The 17,955-nt window shown below is 43.1% G+C and overlaps 1 protein-coding gene across 1 annotated transcript in view; it reads left to right on the top strand.

Moving 5' to 3' along the window:
• STK38L (serine/threonine kinase 38 like) overlaps window positions 1–17,955 on the top strand; it is a 339,803-nt gene that overhangs the window by 207,746 nt on the left and 114,102 nt on the right. Inside the window, exon 10 of the mRNA XM_086920198.1 lies at window positions 16,459–16,582. Within this exon, the coding sequence (XP_086776324.1) occupies window positions 16,459–16,582 (124 nt within the window). The remainder of the gene's footprint in view (window positions 1–16,458; window positions 16,583–17,955) is intronic.

The raw sequence follows: 17,955 nt of genomic DNA, 5'->3' as shown, positions 1-17,955 counted from the left end.
GTCGCACTTTTCCCCCTAAAACATTGAGGGATAGAGAGGCCCGTCTCCTTCTGTGGCTACAGAAGTTAAAAACGTCTGAGAATGTGGTTTCTGATGCTGAGAGTATGTCATCTGGATTTTCAAAATCCTCTCAGAAGCGTGGGTCTGAGACTGATGTTCCCTCTCCTTTTCTGAAAAAGAGTAAAATGTTGGGTTCTTTCAAGGATGTCTCCCCACAAGACTTGCTTCAGGGCGCGCCTACGGGACTTGGCTCTCTGGCATCTAGACCCAAGACTATGCCCTCCTCTTCAAAAACGGGCACTGGCTCGTCGACGAGCTCGTCGACGCGTCGTCGACATCTTCAGCGTCTACGAAGTCAGTTTTGGCAGTTTCAACGTCGACGACCACTTCTTCCCTGTCAACCAGCTCTGCAACGACGACGACCATCTCGTCGACGAGCAGCCAAGAGGTGAGACCCATCTCGTCTATTATTAAGATCTCGTCGACGATCAAACCGTCGACGAAGAAATCATCGTCGACACTCCTTCCGTCGACGGTCCCTCCGTCGACGAAGAACAAGTCATCGTCGTCAACGCCTGCTCCGACGACCGGATCTTCCTCGTCGACGACTGCCTCGTCGACGATAACATCTTCGTCGACGGCGACCTCCCCGTCGACGACTGCTCCGTCGACGGCTACTTTCTCATCGTCGAAAGCTTCATCGTCGACGGCAAAGAATGCAACCTCGTTGACGACCTCGTCGACAACCTCGTCGACGACCAAAAAATCTTCATCGACCAAGAGTAAGCTGCTAATTCCTACGCCGGTTTCTGCGGCGACAAATCAAGAACAACCGGGGGGTGCAAAGACTTTAGAAATCTCGTCGACGGGCTCGTTGACGACGCACCAACCCCTACAGACTACTACCACCTTCAAAGTGGTTACTGCCTCGTCTCTCAAGACTGTACCACTCATTCAGTTAAGTCCAGTAAGGAGTGGATCTCAGCCTCCGGAAAAATTGTTTCAATCTGGAGAAGAAGAATCCGGAAATGATTCTGAAATGGAACAAACTTATGAACCAGCATCCAGTCCTTCTGAATTACACATTAAGTGTCAAGAGTACAGTGACGAGGATGAGGATGTGGATAATAACGTCGAAGATGGGAATGTACTTTTTCCAATCGATAGGGCACAACCAACTACTTACGAGCAGGTTACGCAAATTCCTCTGTCTTTGGTACAAAACCTGCAACATATGCTGGACGACTACAATCGTAGGTTTCCACCGTCGTTGCCTCCTTCTCCGGCACCTCAAGTGCACCGGTCTCAGTCTCCAGCTCCACGACCCCAGTCTCCAGCTCCACGACCCCAGTCTCCAGCTCCTCGACCTCCGTCTCCAGCACCTCGACCTCAGTCTCCAGCACCTCGGTCTCAAGCTCCGGCGCCTGTCGCGCCTACATCTCCTTCGGGTGCTTACCCTGATACTGATAATGAGAATCAAGCTCCTCATGACACTGGGGATAACGACACTGATGATGACATGCAGGAATGGGACAATTATAGGGCACAGACACCCTCTACTCCACCGGCATCACCAAGAGCTTCGCCGCCAGTGGATATCGCGAGCTTCCATAACCTTATGGTACGTGCTGCGAAAAGGTTCCACTTAACAATCGAGGCGCAACAAACGGAATGCTTTTTGTATGATTTTAAGGACTTACCTCAACGGCAAACGCATACCATTCCTATCATAGACCACATATGGGAAGAGGGTCTAAAGTTGATGGAACGTCCTAATTCCATACCAGCCGTTCTGCCCAGATTGGACAAAAAATATAAAGCGCCACCTACTTCTCCGGCCTGTTTGGTTTCGCAACCTAAGGCAGATTCTGTTATCACTCAGGCGGCACAAAAAAGATCTCGAAATCCGGCCATACCTCTGACATCTCCGCCTGATCAAGATGGCCGTAAATTAGATTCAATTGGCAAAAAATTTACCACTATGGCAGCAACAACGGTGAGAGCATCCAACGCCTTAGCCATTCTAGGTCGCTACGACCATCAAATGTGGTCGGAGATCGCTGGTCTGATTTCTCAAATGCCCGAATCCATCCGGGATGAAGCGCAGGCCATCATTCTCAAAGGAGAGAAGATTTCAGCAGAAATAATCGACTGTGCCGTCGATATATCCTCCACTGGTTTCCGGCAACTAGCGGGTGCTGCAGTCTTGCGCCGTCAAGGCTGGCTAAAATCAACCACCTTCCGTCCAGAGGTCCAGTCCAGAGTGTTAGATTTACCTTACGACTGTGAATCTTTATTCGGTAAGCATGTTGATGATGCTATGGAACTTATAAAGAAGGACACAGATACAGCAAAGTCCTTGACAACTCTACAATATCGGAAAAGGCCATTTCGTGGAGCACGCGGTAGAGGAGGAGGAGGAACCTCTACTTTTCGTGGAACAGGCCAATATCGAGCATACAATTACAATGATAACAGACAAAGGGGCTCCTATCAGTCCCAAGGTCATTCATCCACCTCCAGACCTTACCAGCGTAAGTCCAATTACAGAGGTGGTGCGAACACCAACAAAAAACAGTGAGACGACTGTGCATCTTAGAGGTCGAATCTCGAAGTTCTTCTGCAATTGGTCGCACATTACCAACGACCAATGGGTCTTAGACGTTGTTTTAAAAGGACATACCCTGGAATTCACGAAATTCCCCCCCCACTCGTCCACCTTCGGGTCCACCTTCTCCCCATTTCAAGGAACTGTTGGCCCTGGTGCTGCTTATGATCAGGAAAGGAGCCATAGAATTGGTACCGCAAGGTCAACGTGGCAGGGGGTTTTACTCCCGTTTCTTTCTAGTAAGGAAAAAATCAGGAGAGTGGCGCCCCATCTTAGATTTGAGAGCTCTAAACAAGTTCATCGCATCAAAGACTTTTCAGATGCTAACCCTACTTCAAATCTTGAATTTCCTCATTCCAGGAGAGTACTTTTCAACAATAGACCTTCAAGATGCATATTTCATCCCAGGCACAGGAAATATCTCCGTTTTACAGTCGGCCAATTTCATTATCAATTCAAGGTCCTGCCATTCGGCCTTCGATCAGCACCGAGGGTATTTACCAAAATTCTAGCCCCGGTGGCTGCCTACCTGCGTTTACAGGGCATCCAGTTCTATCCGTATCTGGACGACTGCCTGATAAAGGCCAGGACTTTTCAAATAACGGAACAGCACACTCAAGTCTGCATATCCCTGTTCGAAACGTTGGGTTTCTCCATCAATTGCCTAAAGTCACACCTTCAACCATCTCAACAGCGAGATTTTCTAGGAGCCTCGCTGATTCTCGGCTGGGACAAGTGTTCGTTTCACAGGAGAGACAAGACCGAATGATACAGAAAGTACAGTTCCTGCAGTCAAGACAGTACGTTTCTGTCCGGATGTACAAATCATTTCTCGGCATGGCTTCTTCGTGCATTCAACTGATTCCCAACTGCAGATTGCACATGAGAGTCCTACAAGAGGAACTAGACAGGCAGTGGAAGCAGGTATCGGGGTCGTTCGAAGACAAAATCCATCTAACGCCCCGCATTCAAAAAGCTTTGGAGTGGTGAGCTCATCCTCCAAACATAGCGGCAGGTCGTTCATTCAAAGACGAACCACCAACACTTACACTGACAACAGACGCTTCCCTGGAAGGTTGGGGGCACATCTCGACGGGATGTCCGTGAAAGGAAAATGGACAGCGTCTCAGCGCACTTGGCACATAAATCGCTTCGAACTACTGACGATTTTCTTGGCCTTGAAGTCCTTTCGGAGAGTAGTGCAGGGACAAACATTGCTGGTGAGGGCAGACAACACCACCAGCATGCACTACATCAACAAACAGGGCGGCACAAGGTCTCTCGTGCTGTCACACCTGGCACAGGAAATATGGGATTGGGCTATCCAACAGCAAATACATCTCACAGCTGTTCATGTGCCAGGGGTGGCCAATGTGCTGGCGGACTCGCTCAGCAGAGCCCTCTCGGACAACCACGAATGGGAAATCAACCAACCAACGTTGGATTTCGTCTTCCGACAGTGGGGCCGACCACAGTTGGATCTCTTTGCAACTGCTCTCAACAAGAAGTGTCAACGGTTTGCGAGCCGGCATCCACACAAGGAGTCGAGCGGGAATGCCTTTTCAATAGACTGGTCGAACAACTTCATCTATGCATTCCCTCCACTGCCGCTCATTCCTCGTCTGTTGCACAGAATGAGGTTCCAACCGTGTCGGATAATCCTGATCGCACCCAAATGGCCGAGACGTCCTTGGTTTTCAGATCTTCTTCTGTTCTCTCTGACGAATCCGATGCAATTGCATCCTCTACCACATCTTCTCACGATGCAGCAAGGTCAAATATGCCATCCGGACCCAGCATATCTCCAACTTCATGCTTGAAACCTGAGTACAATGAATTTGCACACATGAATATCGACAAGGATTGTAGGGCGGTGCTAGCAAGTGCTCGCGCTCCATCTACCATCAAAACTTACAAGTTGAAGTGGAAGCGTTTCTGTGCTTGGTGTTCCACTAAAACCCTGGATCCCATGTGTGCTCAGCCAGAGCAAATCTTGCTGTTCTTTTTGTCACTAGCAAGATCAGGACTATCACACTCCACTCTAAAGGTTTTTCTAGCTGCAATTTCTCGTTTTCGCCATGATGCGTAACATCTTTGTACTCCTCCAGAATAATCAGACAATTCTTCAAGGGCCTTTTTCGGATGTTTCCACCAATCCGTCGCCCCCCACCTTCTTGGCGACTGAACTTAGTTTTGTCTCAACTACTTTTGCCTCCATTCGAGCCCATCCGTTCTTCCAATCTAAAATTCCTCACTTGGAAAGTGGCTCTTTTGCTTGCTCTGACCTCATCCAGGCGCGTCAGCGACATCCAAGCCTTTACTATACAGCCACCATTTCTACAGTTCTCCAACGAGGCTGTTACTTTGAGAACAAATCCCAGTTTTATTCCTAAGGTTCCCAGTGACTTCCATCTCAATGAACCAATTGTCCTTAAGACTTTCTTCCCTGCACCTCAATCTGCAGCGGAACGCTCTTTGCACACTCTGGATGTGAAGCGCTGCCTCAAATTTTACATTCAACGCACAGCTACATTTAGAAAGACTGATCAATTATTTGTAGCATATGGCCCAGTGTGCAAAGGACAATCTGTAACCAACCAGACTATCACCAGATGGATATCGTCTGCCATATCCTACTGTCATCAACGGGCTGGCAAGCCCCTTCCTGCTCCAGCTCATTCCACGAGAGCTGTGTTGACTTCTGCTGCCCTCTTTGCGGGGGTACCTCTGAGACACATCTGCAGAGCTGCTACTTGGTCTAGCAGCCATACTTTTACGAAGCACTACTGCCTGCAATCAAAAGATGCCGCGGATGCGGCAGTAGGTCAAGCGGTGCTGCGGAATCTTTTCCGATAAAGGTGAGCCTCTTTTGCTACCCGCCTCCAGTTATAAAGGTTTTGTCATGATTTTCGTATTTATTGCTTATTAAGTAATATGTTTTGTTCATATTTGTGATAAATTACGTACATCTCTGGTCAATTGTGTGTGTGTGTGTGTCTGTAGATATATTTTCTATTAAAAAAACAGGGACGTTATAGTTGGTCATATTTCACTCATACAAAACAAGAGAAATTCGGCAGTTAGTTACCTGAGCTAACTATAAATTACACCCCGCAATGCACTGCTTATGACCTCACATATTACATCACTCATGACATGGCCAATGATATTGTGATATCACTCATGGCATTACTGATGACATCAACAGAACCACTCACATAGGGACATATGGGGGGCCCCCGGTCCCCCCCCCTTTTCATCAGGAGTCGTGAATCAAATGCGATACCTGACTAATTCTATGCTTTTTTTAGATGGTGTGATTCTCCCCACCCCCGCCAAGAGGCCTATGGGGTCTCTACCGTGCCCCCTTTTCTTTTTTTTTTTTTTTTTTTTAATCTTTTTTCTTGTGACTCGGTTCAGCGTCGCAAGATGGCTGCCAACACTTCCTGGTTTGAAGTGCTGGCAGCCAATCAGATCTCAGGCACGAGATCGGGAGGGTTTGCGTATCCTTCGCGTCCCTAGATATACAACTAGGAATTTCTTTACATTTCTCAACAACTACTGAATGGATTTACACCATTTAACAAAAAGAGTGCTTTCTGGACCAAGAGCTACCTTTTGGCCAAACTTGGTATAATTCCTTTCAGCAGTTCGTGCTGTAGCTGAGTCTAAATTTTCCTAAGAAAATTAACATGGAGAAAAAGCGTTTTGGACCACCCGCCCCTACTGTTTTTCTTGGCCCGGCTTAACAGATCACCACGAAATACGAAATTTTCAAGATCGCAGATTATTTAAAAAAAAAATATATATATATATGTATATATATATATATATATATATATATGTATAAGCAAATGTCCCAATAGTGAGAGGAGCACTGTAGCTGGTGCCGGCGGCGAGGTTCAGGACACCCTCGCAGGATACTTCTCAGCAAAATTGTTTCAATATAGAAAGAAACACGCCGCACACTACTCCATAGGTTAGATTCTTTGGTTTATTTTCTGTAGGATCCCCACCTACGCGTTTCGGACAACAATCTGTCCCTGGTCACGGTACAAACATTAGTCCATCATTGCTTTCCACATTTTATACCTGAGTCACCACTTAGCAATTAAGGTGCATTGTGGGCACAGTAGTTTTTATGGATTGATTTACTTCCATATCATGCAAAGTAAAAACCGGATCCCAACACTTTCACGACACAAATCATGCTCACTTAGTTTGCTTAAATAATGCATTACCATGACGCAATTTGGGGTCCTAGGACTGTTATGATGTGGCATGTTTGCTCACATCTGAAAGGCGCCAATTCCATATGCATTTTAGAATTAGGTAGTGGACTAAGTGTCCTAATTGTCAATATTGGCTGAGTGCCTTTGTGAGTATTCATTGAGTCGCTACATGCTGTAGATCAACAGTGATCACTATGCATGAATAATTAAAATCAAAATCTTTTACTTCTTGTCACAAACATTGAATTTAGGGTGCTAAGCTTGATAGACACAGAAACTTATTTTTACTGTAATCTTTCTTTGCCTTTTATCTCATGAGAATTATGGACTACAGTACTCGTTTAGTCAAATAGGCTTATGATACATGCAAGCAAATTATAAATGTACATAAAGTTCCTCATCGGCGTTGAGACCCCAGGGGCTTCGTGTTTTGAATCTGATTATTAACTTAGACTCAAGCCTTCTCAAGTTGGTTATTCTGTCACCACCTCTTTCATTCTCGCCAACCAATGCTATTCCTGAATACTTCATATCTTTCCAGGTTTTTCCAGGATGTGAGTTCAGATGTTTCGCTGTTGCATAGGTTTGGTCATTATTCTGGATCGCTCTCGTGTGTTCTAGAATTCTCTTTTTTAAAGGGCAAATTGTCGAACCAATATACCTCTTTCCACAGAAACATTGAATTAGATATACTACAAATTGTGAGTCACACGTGATTTTATTCCGGATGTCGAAAGTCCTGCCCCTGGGATCTGTGAGTGATTTCAAGTTTCGCCCAATCTTGCAAGCTTTGCATGTCATGCATTTGCTGAAACCCAATTGTCTCTTTTCCAACCAACTTTGAGTTCTTGTTTGTTTGAAGTGGCTGTTGACTAGGGTGTCTCTGATTGATGGTGCTTTGCGATATGTTACGAGTGGATTATCGCCGATTAGGCTGCCTATATCATTGTCTTTCTTTAACACGTTCCAGTATTTTTGCAGGGTTCGCTTGATGTTGTAGCTTTCCTTCGAGTATGTTAGTATTAGTCGTGGTTGATCATTTTCTTCATTATGTTCCATTTGACTCTGTTTGGTGATCAATGTTTCTGCTCTGGTCTTGGCTCTTGCTTTTTGTTCTCCTTTGATTATGTCAGCATGTTTGTATCCACGCTCGGAGAATCGATTTTTTGTCTCTTTAAATTTATTCTCCATTTCGGTTTCTTCTGAGCAGTTCCTTTTCATTCTGATAAATTCCCCATAAGGGATGCTCTTTTTTAGTGAGGTGGGATGAAAGCTACTCCCATGTAAAACGCTATTTGTTGAGGTTGCTTTTCTGAATACAGTTGTTTCAAGTCTGTTATCTTTTACATAGACTTTGGTATCAAGAAAATCTATTTCTTCTTTCTGTATATTTGACGTAAACTGTAGTCCCACTTCATTCTCATTGAGGATTGCAATGTATTCCACCAGTTTCTGTTTGGATCCCTTCCAAAGGAGGAATAGGTCGTCTATGAACCTTAGCCATATAACCACATCCGTAGTATATGGCTCGTTCTCTTCTCTCCAAGCTATGTGTTTCTCCCACCATCCCATGGTGAGATTAGCATAGCTCGGAGAGAAGGAAACACCCATGGCACATCCGCAGGTTTGTCTATATACTTTTTTGTCAAAAGTGAAAACGTTATTGTCTAGGCAGAAGGTCATCATATCAATTACCATGTTGGTATGCCGCAGTTCTGATATTGGTCTCTGGCCCAGAAAGTACTTAGTTGCTGTCAGTCCAATGTCCCGCTGGATAGAAGTGTATAGCGAGACAACATCTATTGTTGCTAGCCAGTAATCAGGTTGCCAATTCACTCCCATGATAATTCTCAGGAAGTCCCCAGTGTCTTTAATGTAGGAACTCAAAGTGGGAACAAGGGGTGCCAAAAAGTGGTCCACATATGAAGATACATTTTCACACAAAGAGCCACAGCTTGATATTATCGGGCGGGCAGGTGGTTTTACTAAAGTCTTATGTATTTTAGGGAGAAAATATATCGTCAGCATTATTGGATGTGAAGTTGTTAAAAACTTTTTTTCTTCCATGCTTAGAAGGCCATTTTCTTGCCACGTTTGTATGCATGAATGCAATTTGTGCATCATAATTACCGTTGGATTCTCCCGCAAGACTTCATAGTTATTGACATTGTTTAGTTGGCGATGAGCTTCTTCCACGTAGTCTCTTTTGTTCTGTATCACGATATTGCCTCCCTTGTCCGCTGGTTTTATTTCTATCAAGGCATTGGACTGGAGATTTTTTAAAGCTATTCGTTCCTTTTTTGTAACGTTTTCCTTTTTAGTATTGATCATGTTATTCATAGTTTCTAGTTCCGCCACAACCAGATCGTGAAAGACATCTATGCGATTGCCTGGGTGAAGTACAGGACAGAATTTCGATTTACTCCGCAAAGTAGTTTTGGGACGTGTTCCAATTTCATGACCCATTTGGGAGAGTAGTTGAGTGTTGGTCAATTCAGTTGGGTCCATTTGGTGCGCTAATTCATAAGCTGTTCGTAGGCTGTTTGCATCCGCTACTGCCATTATTTCAGATTCATTGTCGTGAGATTGCTCACTAGCCACAATTGTAGGGTCTGCACGCTTATTTTTTGAAAAGAATTTTTTGAGTTTCAATTTGCGCACATATTTGTATAAGTCGATCCGTGTTTCGACCTGGTCCTGATGTTTATCTGGACAGAAAGATAGTCCTTTACTCAATAAAGTTTCCTCCGGTTTCGTTAAGGTGTAATCTGATAGGTTGATTATCAGTTTGGGGTCTGTTTTTGATGTTTTCTCTACTTTTTGACTGCCCTGTTTCGGAGAGGATATCTTTGATTTTTTTCCTCTCCGGGTTTTCCTCCTTGGGTGGGGTTTGCCAATCGTCCCCTTCCACCTCCTCTCACTGATATGTTGCCGCGACCCCTTCCCCTTGGTTTTGGGGTTTGTTGATCTCTGTGGAGCATTTCTAGCTCTTCTCCAAAGGTAAGTCTTTTTGGCGGCACTCTGTTTTGTTCTCCTTCGCTCACTTCAGACTCTGTTTCACTCACAGTGGTATCATATTGTGCATTTCCTGATACCGCATTGGGCTGTTTCAATGCGTCAAAGCGTTTAGCAAAGGTAAAAATCGTGCCATTCGCGAAATCAGCCTCATCACGTTTGAATTTACGCTGTTTGCGTTCCTGGATTTCGTTGTCATGCCTATCCAGGTTTTTATCCATATTTTTACGTAAATTGTTGACAATTTCTTCATCTTCCCCTGTTGCTTGTATTTGGTCCTCCAACTCTCTTATTTTGATATGTAGATTGTCAATATCAATTCTGGCATGTTTCAGATTTCGCGAATGGCACGATTTTTACCTTTGCTAAACGCTTTGACGCATTGAAACAGCCCAATGCGGTATCAGGAAATGCACAATATGATACCACTGTGAGTGAAACAGAGTCTGAAGTGAGCGAAGGAGAACAAAACAGAGTGCCGCCAAAAAGACTTACCTTTGGAGAAGAGCTAGAAATGCTCCACAGAGATCAACAAACCCCAAAACCAAGGGGAAGGGGTCGCGGCAACATATTAGTGAGAGGAGGTGGAAGGGGACGATTGGCAAACCCCACCCAAGGAGGAAAACCCGGAGAGGAAAAAAATCAAAGATATCCTCTCCGAAACAGGGCAGTCAAAAAGTAGAGAAAACATCAAAAACAGACCCCAAACTGATAATCAACCTATCAGATTACACCTTAACGAAACCGGAGGAAACTTTATTGAGTAAAGGACTATCTTTCTGTCCAGATAAACATCAGGACCAGGTCGAAACACGGATCGACTTATACAAATATGTGCGCAAATTGAAACTCAAAAAATTCTTTTAAAAAAATAAGCGTGCAGACCCTACAATTGTGGCTAGTGAGCAATCTCACGACAATGAATCTGAAATAATGGCAGTAGCGGATGCAAACAGCCTACGAACAGCTTATGAATTAGCGCACCAAATGGACCCAACTGAATTGACCAACACTCAACTACTCTCCCAAATGGGTCATGAAATTGGAACACGTCCCAAAACTACTTTGCGGAGTAAATCGAAATTCTGTCCTGTACTTCACCCAGGCAATCGCATAGATGTCTTTCACGATCTGGTTGTGGCGGAACTAGAAACTATGAATAACATGATCAATACTAAAAAGGAAAACGTTACAAAAAAGGAACGAATAGCTTTAAAAAATCTCCAGTCCAATGCCTTGATAGAAATAAAACCAGCGGACAAGGGAGGCAATATCGTGATACAGAACAAAAGAGACTACGTGGAAGAAGCTCATCGCCAACTAAACAATGTCAATAACTATGAAGTCTTGCGGGAGAATCCAACGGTAATTATGATGCACAAATTGCATTCATGCATACAAACGTGGCAAGAAAATGGCCTTCTAAGCATGGAAGAAAAAAAGTTTTTAACAACTTCACATCCAATAATGCCGACGATATATTTTCTCCCTAAAATACATAAGACTTTAGTAAAACCACCTGCCCGCCCGATAATATCAAGCTGTGGCTCTTTGTGTGAAAATGTATCTTCATATGTGGACTACTTTTTGGCACCCCTTGTTCCCACTTTGAGTTCCTACATTAAAGACACTGGGGACTTCCTGAGAATTATCATGGGAGTGAATTGGCAACCTGATTACTGGCTAGCAACAATAGATGTTGTCTCGCTATACACTTCTATCCAGCGGGACATTGGACTGACAGCAACTAAGTACTTTCTGGGCCAGAGACCAATATCAGAACTGCGGCATACCAACATGGTAATTGATATGATGACCTTCTGCCTAGACAATAACGTTTTCACTTTTGACAAAGTATATAGACAAACCTGCGGATGTGCCATGGGTGTTTCCTTCTCTCCGAGCTATGCTAATCTCACCATGGGATGGTGGGAGAAACACATAGCTTGGAGAGAAGAGAACGAGCCATATACTACGGATGTGGTTATATGGCTAAGGTTCATAGACGACCTATTCCTCCTTTGGAAGGGATCCAAACAGAAACTGGTGGAATACATTGCAATCCTCAATGAGAATGAAGTGGGACTACAGTTTACGTCAAATATACAGAAAGAAGAAATAGATTTTCTTGATACCAAAGTCTATGTAAAAGATAACAGACTTGAAACAACTGTATTCAGAAAAGCAACCTCAACAAATAGCGTTTTACATGGGAGTAGCTTTCATCCCACCTCACTAAAAAAGAGCATCCCTTATGGGGAATTTATCAGAATGAAAAGGAACTGCTCAGAAGAAACCGAAATGGAGAATAAATTTAAAGAGACAAAAAATCGATTCTCCGAGCGTGGATACAAACATGCTGACATAATCAAAGGAGAACAAAAAGCAAGAGCCAAGACCAGAGCAGAAACATTGATCACCAAACAGAGTCAAATGGAACATAATGAAGAAAATGATCAACCACGACTAATACTAACATACTCGAAGGAAAGCTACAACATCAAGCGAACCCTGCAAAAATACTGGAACGTGTTAAAGAAAGACAATGATATAGGCAGCCTAATCGGCGATAATCCACTCGTAACATATCGCAAAGCACCATCAATCAGAGACACCCTAGTCAACAGCCACTTCAAACAAACAAGAACTCAAAGTTGGTTGGAAAAGAGACAATTGGGTTTCAGCAAATGCATGACATGCAAAGCTTGCAAGATTGGGCGAAACTTGAAATCACTCACAGATCCCAGGGGCAGGACTTTCGACATCCGGAATAAAATCACGTGTGACTCACAATTTGTAGTATATCTAATTCAATGTTTCTGTGGAAAGAGGTATATTGGTTCGACAATTTGCCCTTTAAAAAAGAGAATTCTAGAACACACGAGAGCGATCCAGAATAATGACCAAACCTATGCAACAGCGAAACATCTGAACTCACATCCTGGAAAAACCTGGAAAGATATGAAGTATTCAGGAATAGCATTGGTTGGCGAGAATGAAAGAGGTGGTGACAGAATAACCAACTTGAGAAGGCTTGAGTCTAAGTTAATAATCAGATTCAAAACACGAAGCCCCTGGGGTCTCAACGCCGATGAGGAACTTTATGTACATTTATAATTTGCTTGCATGTATCATAAGCCTATTTGACTAAACGAGTACTGTAGTCCATAATTCTCATGAGATAAAAGGCAAAGAAAGATTACAGTAAAAATAAGTTTCTGTGTCTATCAAGCTTAGCACCCTAAATTCAATGTTTGTGACAAGAAGTAAAAGATTTTGATTTTAATTATTCATGCATAGTGATCACTGTTGATCTACAGCATGTAGCGACTCAATGAATACTCACAAAGGCACTCAGCCAATATTGACAATTAGGACACTTAGTCCACTACCTAATTCTAAAATGCATATGGAATTGGCGCCTTTCAGATGTGAGCAAACATGCCACATCATAACAGTCCTAGGACCCCAAATTGCGTCATGGTAATGCATTATTTAAGCTAACTAAGTGAGCATGATTTGTGTCGTGAAAGTGTTGGGATCCGGTTTTTACTTTGCATGATATGGAAGTAAATCAATACATAAAAACTACTGTGCCCACAATGCACCTTAATTGCTAAGTGGTGACTCAGGTATAAAATGTGGAAAGCAATGATGGACTAATGTTTGTACCGTGACCAGGGACAGATTGTTGTCCGAAACGCGTAGGTGGGGATCCTACAGAAAATAAACCAAAGAATCTAACCTATGGAGTAGTGTGCGGCGTGTTTCTTTCTATATTGAAACAATTTTGCTGAGAAATATATATATATATATATATATACATGAACCCAATCCTGTGTTCACAGTCCTTCAAAAAACAGGCTCCGACTCCGTGGGATTCAGATCAAGGGTCTTTATTTGCAAGAAAAAACGATCAGACGCGTTTCGGCTGACAAGTCCGCCTTGCTCACTACATCATACATATATACAATAATATTAATTGGGGGACATGACCCTGCTTGGCAGGCTCTGGACACAATATGGAAATTTTGTGCACCAGCTTTCTGTTCTGCCATACTTACCTGCTAAAGTATAGGTGGTTCGTTTGTGGTGAAACATCACAGTGATTATACAGATATTCCACAGCGGCCCAAAGATGAATTATGGGACATGTGGTTTGGCAGCGAGCAGACATGTGGTTTGTACGAACTAATCACACCTGGGACACAGCAGGTCTCGATGCTTTAACCTCTGATGAAAGCTATTTGCTGAAACGGGTCAGGTGCATCATGCCTGAGGCTGCCTGCGCCAATTGAAATAAAGCTGACATATCCGGATCCGGGCTCTGGCACATTTCTTTCTTTTTTGAATGTGACTTGGCGGGAAGCGCTGTCTCCCTTCTCAGTCAGAGCCGCCCTGCATGGTTTGGGGGTCCCCAACGACCGCACCTTCTTAGAAAAATAATATTAATTGGGGGACATGACCCGCCCGTCTTGCTGCAAGCTTTGAGGATTTCCTGGCGATTTTTGCAGTACACGATGGGAAAGGGAGCCGAGGGAGATGACTCATCTTGGCAGGCTCCGGACACAGCGCTTGCAGACATTTTGTGTGGCAGCAATATGGACATTTTGTGCGCCAGCTTTCTGCTCTGCCATACTTACCTGCTAAAGTATAGGTGGTTTGTGTGTAGTGAAACATCACGGTGATAATACAGATATTCCACAGTGGTCCAAAGATGAATTATGGGATATGTGGTGTGGCAGCTAGCAGTCATGTGGTTTGTACGAACTAATCACACCTAGGATACAGCACGTCTCGATGCTTTAACCTCTGATGAAAGCTATTTGCTGAAACGCGTCAGGTGCATCGTGCCTGAGGCTGCCTGCGCCAATTGAAATAAAGCTGACATATCGGGATCCGGGCTCTGGCACATTTCTTTCTTTGTTGAATGTAACTTGGCGGGAAGCGCTGTCTCCTGTCTCAGTCAGAGCCGTCCTGCATGGGTTGGGGGTCCCAGACGACAGCACCTTCTTGGATTATATATATATATATATATATATATATATATATATATATATATATATATATATATATATATATATATATATATATATATATATATATATATATATATATATATATATATATATATATTATGTGTATATATATATATATATATATATATATTATGTATATATGTATATGTATATGTGTGTTTGCCATTTATGTTAAAATGTGCTTCAGCACTGCTATGTAATCTGATTCAAGCATGTAAATCTATGAAAGTTCCAATACTGGAGTAAGAAAATAAATAACTTACCTGTAACTGTACTTCTCCACTATTGGAATTTTTCATAAATTCACCTGCGACTCACCCTCCTCCCCTGAGAAGTTCACCTTCTCTCTCTCTTGCTCTCTTTGTGGTTCTATCTTCTGCACTCGTGCTTCGAAAATCTGAGAGACTGGAGCTTCTCACAGGAGTATTGAAGAGAGAAGGGCATGCTGATTGGGTCAAACCTAAATTTAGTCTCTTTTTTTAAAATGACTAGGATATGTTACAAAACTGAAGGGCCTAGGGGCTTTCTAGTCTGTTTAACATTACATTGCTAATATAAGGTACAGTGGGACACCCATCTCAACGACGGGGAACGATTCAAGCATTTGAATGTATGAAAGAGTCCCATAACTGGCGAACTACAGTTACAGGTAAGTAACTTATTTTCATGTTAGCTGAGTTAATAAACTTATTTAATTAATTATAAATTTACTATATGTAATGTTTTCCTTTCAATGTAAAATGTTACCTTCACTCCCTATCATAGTAACAATTCATTAGTGCGTTTGATAATGTTTTTTTATTAGTCCTGCAAGCGCACTACTGAATATTTCTCTGCTTCTCAAACTATTTAATAAGCGCTCGCCCGATCTTTAAACGTCTGTAACTTGACAAACCACACATCAGAAGGGTTCGTTTGAAAAATTTAACATTTGGTCCTTGTTGCTTTCATAGATTTAATGACTTCAAGAAGCTCAAGCTTCATTGCGACAGTATTCCAAGACTTTCAATCTGATGCCCTGTAGCAGAATCCATATAAGACAAGAACTTTATCCTTGGAGTCAAGACTGTAGCACCACTGGTTATGCCATTTATGATCTAAATAGTGAACCCAAGCCATGTACAATGCTATTTTGGCATTTAGTTGTATAAACTTTAAAACAAAAATTGTAGGAAAGCCATAAGAGGAGCTCCATTGAGGCAATTACAACCACAACATAAAAGAATAAAAGAAAAATAGAATGAATTGGGTAAAATGGATTTGTGTGTGGAGGAATATTTTTGGTTGAGTGAGGTGCTATTGGTTTAATCATTAGTCCATCACCCAACCAAAAATAGTTTCCTGAAAAACATATCAACTTTGTTTTAGATATTCACATGTTTATGTTGTGGATTTAATGTCATTTGTTTCCAGGCGATATGAAACTGACATTTTGAGGTACAGTTCTAGACCCCCTAGAAATATACTAGTGAAAAGCTACATTTTATGTGTTTGATTTACTCATTTGTATTCTCTCATTGTTTTGGCTTAATAGTAAATCAGTTCTGTATTTGCCTTTCTTTAGGATACCCACCTTTCTGTTCTGAAACGCCACAGGAAACATATAGGAAAGTAATGAACTGGAAAGAAACTCTTGTATTTCCTCCCGAAGTGCCAATCTCTGAGAAGGCGAAGGACTTAATTCTCAGGTTTGCACGTTATTTAGCAACATCTTAAATATGGGCTACCCTTAACCACTGTACAGTTCAGGATGCCACATTCCTACCTCTAAATTGCTAGTCTGTGCTTCACAACCATAAAGCACTGGCGAAAAACGTGTGATTAAATGTGAAAACATGGACTTCTTAAACTTGTTGGTGATCTCAACACGACTCCCTGTTTTTGTGCCAATTAGCATATCTGAATTACTTTTGATCGCTGCATGCAGTCTTCAGCTTTGTCTGTCTGCCCTCATATACGCATTGTGTACTGTAAGAATAATTAATTCCTGATCACTGCAAAAGTGTTTTTGTGAGTCAGATCCACTTTATTTCAGGAGATTGTGACACAAGTTGCATCAAAGTTGATTGTATCACGAAGTGTGCTGAAATAGGGTAGAATTTCAGCCCAGAATCATTTGTTTGGGTCTCTATTTTTTGTCATAAAAGTATTACTGAGCTGATTCACTCCCTGACCACACTCTTCTGTTTTTGTTAAGGGATGGACATGTCTGATAAGGGCATTGTTGATTAATTTTTAATTAAAAGATTGTGTCATATTGATGATATTTGATTCCTGTCTGACATCTGCCTAGTTTCCCAACCTACCCCGTACCGCACTATAGAAACCTGACTTTGTCACACAGTTTTGTCACTAATTGATTGTTTTGGAATGGCCTCAGTGAACCAGAGTCTTTACCTTCCCCAAGGTCTTCTTTCTGATCGCATCACTTCACACTTTCTTGTTTCGGACTTGAAGTACTGGTCAGTGACACAGCCCCCCTCCCCCTTCCACACACAACTCCTGCTTCATTGATCATCTGCATCCGCACCTTCACCCACCTCCCAACACCTACAGCTACCGCCAACCCTCCGGACGCAGCGTACCCAAATCCCTGAGCTGCATCCTCCTCAACGTACGCTCCCTACACAGACACACAGTAGAAATCTGGGACCTACTCCGCACCCTCTCGCCAGACTTCGCCTTCCTCACAGTGACCTGGACCAACGCCAGCTCCGCACTCAACATTACAACTGCCATTCCCGACAGGTACAAGCTCCCCCGGGCCCCAACACCATCGCAGACCACTTCTCACCCCACATCCTCGCGTCCTTGGACTAGTTACTGCTCGGAGACCTGAATTTCCACCTGGACAACCTCAGTGACCCCCCAACTCCACCGCCCTACTAGACAACCTCGCCAACATCAGACTGAAGCAACTTGTCACCGCTCCCACCCACAAGGCATGACACACCCTTGACCCCATCTTCGCCGGAGGAAACCACATTCGCTTCAGTCACATCACGCAACCCATCTGGATGGACCACCACTGTGTCCACTTCTCCTTTTCGAAATCCACCAC

This window comes from Lissotriton vulgaris, chromosome 1_1, assembly GCF_964263255.1.
Source record: "Lissotriton vulgaris chromosome 1_1, aLisVul1.2, whole genome shotgun sequence".
NCBI classification, from domain to species: domain Eukaryota; kingdom Metazoa; phylum Chordata; class Amphibia; order Caudata; family Salamandridae; genus Lissotriton; species Lissotriton vulgaris.
Note: the sequence above shows the minus strand (reverse complement) of the source record. Positions and strands in the feature narration are given on the sequence as shown.